At 52.0% G+C, this 5,093-nt stretch overlaps 1 protein-coding gene across 2 annotated transcripts in view; it reads right to left on the reverse strand.

Annotated features, from left to right (window-relative positions):
• Window positions 1–5,093, reverse strand: part of LOC103599672 (plexin-A4) — an 87,894-nt gene that overhangs the window by 70,162 nt on the left and 12,639 nt on the right. For both annotated transcript variants that reach the window (XM_008583816.1, XM_008583817.1), the window contains exons 4-5: window positions 4,227–4,326; window positions 1,388–1,502 (exon numbers count right to left, since the gene is read on the reverse strand). In XM_008583816.1, coding sequence (XP_008582038.1) covers window positions 1,388–1,502; window positions 4,227–4,326 — 215 coding nt within the window. The remainder of the gene's footprint in view (window positions 1–1,387; window positions 1,503–4,226; window positions 4,327–5,093) is intronic.

Genomic DNA, 5,093 nt, shown 5'->3' on the forward strand with positions numbered 1-5,093 from the left:
ATTGAGCTGTCAGGTAGATTTCAAAGGCCCCTGATCATTTAATTATCTTGATGGAGGTTTTCAAATTACTGCTTTTTTTTTTTTATTTTTGCTCCCCTTGTCCCCAACTTGATTGGGATCGTTCTCTCCCTTGACAACCTCACCACTGATTGCCTTTACCTCTAAAATAAATCTCTCTGCCCACTCTCCACCTAGAAAACTCCTGCTCCACCATCAGGGACTGGGCTAAATGGGACTTGGGGCTTGGCTTTTCTGATGGCTGAGAGCAGTTCAGTCACATTGCCCCCACGCTAGGACAGCCCAGTGCAGCGGGAGGTGGTATGGCGTATATCAATCTTCTCTCCCAGCCTCCCTCCCACCACTAAGGGTTTGGCTAAAGGTAGTGTTGCTAGTGGGGTATGAGTCTAGGGGGGCTCTGTGATGGGCCTCTCTGTTCTCTCAATGTCACTCCTGCCCCCCGAACAGCTCCTGTGCTTCCTGCACCCTGCTGTCCGTGCTGGGGGCCTTGCCACGTGGTCATAGCGCCTGTGTTAGTATGGGGAGGGGGATGGAAGGTACACCTAAGACCAGTAGGCTGGGTAAAGATGCTGGAGCCTGTTTGAGTTCAGTGTTGGCCGAGAGAATGCAAGAAGCACCGTAATGTTTGAACAGCAACAGACTTTTCCAAAGTGGTTTTATGTCTGTTATCTTTGAGGTCCTTACCCACAATCTTACACTCTGAGAGGCAACCACATAGGCAGAATGTATTTTTATTATGGTGATGAAGAGTTTCCAAGGATAAGAATAAAATTAGGAGGGGATAGAAAGACGACGTCTTAGCTGTGGAGCCTAAGCCTACACTAGTGATTCTTCAAGCCCCAGAATCACCTGGCGGATCGTGAAAGCTCAGGCTGCGGAGACTCTGCACTCCTAACACGTGCTGAGGCACAGCGCTGCCGGTCCAGGAAGCACACTTTGAGAACTACACATGAGGGACCGTTCTTTCATTTGTCCTCTTCTCTCCTTTTTATTCAACTTGTCCTCCTTGGTCTCAGTTCTTCTGTGAGAATGGTGCTCTGAGGAACCACCAAGGAGCTTGTGCACAGCTCTGCTGTGTACTCACAATTATTTCTAGGACACACACACATACACACACACATACCCATCTCTCTGGAATTGTTCTAGAACTCACTTGGCTAGAGTGACCTCCACCTTTGTAACTGAACTTCCAGGGCTGACCCAGAACCCATGTCCCCAGTGCAGAGCTTGGCTGGTTTACTGCTTTCATGAAGTGGTCCCTTAAGAGCCAGGGCTGGGGAGGAAGGGAGTGGTCCTAGGGGAAGGATAGCCTTGTATGTCCCACGCTCACAGCAAGTGGCATTCACTACTCTGGCTGCTGGGGACCTACCTCGGGCAGCTTCACACGGCCTTCCTGGAAGGAGCAGGTCTTGGGGTCATGGGTGCAGACGTGCCGGTATTTACACCAGTGGCAGCGGTATGGGCTCTCCACGCAGGACAGGCACCTGGGCACAGCAGAGGGAGAGGCACAGACACAGAGCCGGGTGAGCCCACAGCAGAGGGTCTAGCAAAATGTTTGTAATACTGAGAGAGCCCACCCTCAAGTACTCAGCAGGGTCAGATCTTATACAAGTCTATCCCTTGTCCCTCCCAGTCCTCAGGAAGCCAGCAGTCTCTACCCCCTAGCCTTGATCCACCTGCCTCCACCTCTATAGGATGATGTCCTCCTTTGCTGAGGACCAGAAGGGTAAGGTTTGGAGTAGAGAGGCTTGTCTAGGGAGACCATGAGAGTTGGGGCAAACAAAAAATCAGGTTTTAGTAAATTGACTTGACTCTAGGTTTCAGCTGTCAAGGACCCACGTGGACCCACCCTGGAGAAGGAAGCTCATACCGAGACTGCTTCCTCAGTACGATGAGATTCTCTACTCTTTACCCCAAGGAAACAAAGGCAAATTGATGACAGTTTATTGCTTAAAAACCCAACATGGTTCCCTTTTTCCAAAAACTCAAATGCCTGGCCACACAGGCTAGGTCCACCATGTGTCCAGGCCCTCTGTCCCCACAGGGGTTTGGTGCTGTGGCCATGACCAGGCCACACTCTCCCCACATGCTGTCCCTCCCCCTGGAGTCTGTTTGTCCCCACTTGGCCAATGCCTTGGCTGAGGCAGAGCTGGTTACTCTGGGCCCCTCTCCATGAAGCTCTTTGTTGGTGTCTGCAGCGGATTGAATTATGTCCCCCCAAAACTCAATGAAGCTTAAATTGTATCCCCCATGTTTTATGTATTAAAAACGTGGCTCCCACTGTGACTGTTAGGAGGGTGGGAAATCCTATTATGGTAATTGAAAGGTGGAGCCTTGAAGAGGTGATTGGATTGCAGGACCATGCAGTAGTGAATGGATTAAAAAACGGCGGTCAGGGGCATGGTTCTGAGGGCTTTAAAAGAAGAGAAGAATCTGTCTGTCTTTCTCTCTGCTCTCTCTGCTTCCACCATCTTGCAATGTGAGACCCCTGGGTCACTGTCAACACCACCACCAGCTGGACTTCGGACTTGCCAGCCTCAGAAACTGTAAGCAATAAATTTTGTTTTCTTTATATATCACCTAGCAACAGGTATTTTATTATAAGCAACAAAAACGGACTAATACAGTGTCCCTGGGACAGTACTGGTCTTCTCATATCACATCTCACTACTGACTGTCCAGCTTGTCTACTAGTCCACTAGGCCACGAATGCCTGGAAGGCAGGACTGAGTCTTTGAGTTTTATAAATTTTTGATTCCTCTGCATCTGATGAGTAACCCACTGCACATAGTGGACACTTAAGATCATTTGATGATCTGAATGGAACTTATGATTTCATCTGCCTCCTCTGTTTTCCTAGGGGGACAAGAGCAGAGTGAAGTATTAGGCCACTGAGTGGTAAAGCCACAGGCAGCTCCATGACAAGAAGCAGGAAGAGAATTCCAGAGTTGAAGCAATTCACTTTTGGCTGAGAGGGCTGAATGCCCTCCTTACGTGGGACCCCAAAGACAGCTAAGCTCTGGACTCAAAGTTGCCGCAATCACGTCCATTGACTCTGAAACTCCACCAGCCTAGAGCCCCCAAGTGTCTATGGTCACATCAGCTGCCTAGCCACCATGGGCAGGGGCAAACAGAACAGTGTGCTGAAGCGACAGGACTTTTTCAGGTGAGGTCCTGTGGTTTTCAGACTATGCTCTGTGGAACCCTGAGGGTTCATGGAGCTCCTTTGGAGAATGTGTGAAGAGTTGTGTGGGATTCCTAGAGAGAGTTGCTTCTAGCCCCCTCAACTCTCAACCAGAGTAGCTCCTACTTCACAGCTAATTTCAGGTGAAGAAAGGTTTCCATGGTGGGAAAAAAAGCTTGCACATCCCCAATCTGGTCCAACCCTGTCAGTTTATAGAGGAAATAATAATATAATAATGGTAAAAGCATGAGCAGTGCTTAAACAGTGGGCCAGACATGGTTCCAAACACTCTCCTTATTAAAGCTCTTTCAACCCTCACAGCCATCTTGGGGGACAAACAGGACTGATATGTAGGGGACCACCAGTACAGTGTCCCCAGCAAGGACAGTGCTCTTGCTATGCCAGTTGTTAAATGCTGGGGTGATGTCCTTGGAAGGAGTCCTACTATGTCCCTGTAATGGAGAACGCAGGGGCCCAGAATGGTTAAGTTTCCCAGCTGGCCTGACTGCAGAGCCTGAGCCTCTCTCTCCACACCAGAGCCTGACCACCGCACACCAGCCTGTGTCCTGACCTGGACTGCAGGAGCCTGTGTCCTGACCTGGCCTGCAGGAGCCTGTGGGAGCTGAGCACCCAGGCGAGCTGCTAGACCACCTGCCCTTCCCTGGACACACATGGGGGCTTCTGCCCGTCCTCAGACCCCCTCCTCTGTTCTTCAGGTGAGATGCCCCTCTTCCTCAACAGATGGTGCAGCTGAATCAGGTTAGAAAGATTTATGCCAGAGAAGATGTATGGGCTGGGGACTTGGAGAGACCCCTGGCCCGCACCCTGCCCCAGGTTCTCCCGCTGTTCTTTCCATTAACCCTGTGAGTACCAGAGGGGAGTAGTCCGTCTCCTTTGAGGGGTGAAGATGGCCTCCTTTGGAGCCTCTCCATGGTGCCTCCTTGGGACAGTGCTGGGGTCTTCTTATTTCTGGACGAAACTTAACTGCAGGAACAGGGGGCCAAAGGAGGCTGGGAGCACTTACGAATTGTGGACGCTGCAGTTGTAGAAGACAAAGCTGGTGCTGGCAAAGGTCATGCCTGTCTCCTTGGACTTGAGCTGCAACTGGACGACATGGTGGTCCCCTATAAGGCAGAGCCAGTCAAGAGGTCAGGGGGACAGCCAAGGCCCCAAGCCAGGGTCCCATTGAACCCCAAGAGCAGCTGCAGAGGGCGTTATTCTAGTCTATTCTCCCTTCCATACTGTATTACTTGCTCCCCCCCGCACCCAATTGCTCACCTGCCCATGTTATACACACACACAAGCACACATGCACACACACATGCACTCTGAAAGGTATTCACATGTGCATTCACATGCATGATGTCCTTGCCAGACTCAACAGAATTACAAACGTACACACTGATTAGCGACCAGGGAGAAGCAGATACGTAGACTAGGACTGCTGCCACAAACTACGCAAGAGATTTTGCACATACGTGCACGTGTGTGCACACGTGAGCTCATTCCCCATCTGTGAAGACAGACCTTGTTGTGATGGCCCCTTCTCTGGAGGGCTCCACTGTGGCGGGAGACCCTGGAATCCTCAGCTGGCGCCAGGAAGGAGCTGCAGCCCATGTTTAATTCACAGTGCTGACCCTGAGCCCCCACTTCCAGCCTCTTTCTCTGCCTTCCCTGAGAGCCTCATTAATCAATCAGCTCCAAACAAATGTGACAAGCCCAAATGCGGGGGGACAACATGGAATCAATCTGCCTGGGCTGGGCCTGCCCTCGCCTGCACTGAGCCTCTGTCCACTCCCCCCCCCCCCCCCCCCCCCCCCCCCCCCCCCCCCCCCCCCCCCCCCCCCCCCCCCCCCCCCCCCCCCCCCCCCCCCCCCCCCCCCCCCCCCCC

Source organism: Galeopterus variegatus, unplaced genomic scaffold, assembly GCF_000696425.1.
Source record: "Galeopterus variegatus unplaced genomic scaffold, G_variegatus-3.0.2 Scaffold3049, whole genome shotgun sequence".
NCBI classification, from domain to species: domain Eukaryota; kingdom Metazoa; phylum Chordata; class Mammalia; order Dermoptera; family Cynocephalidae; genus Galeopterus; species Galeopterus variegatus.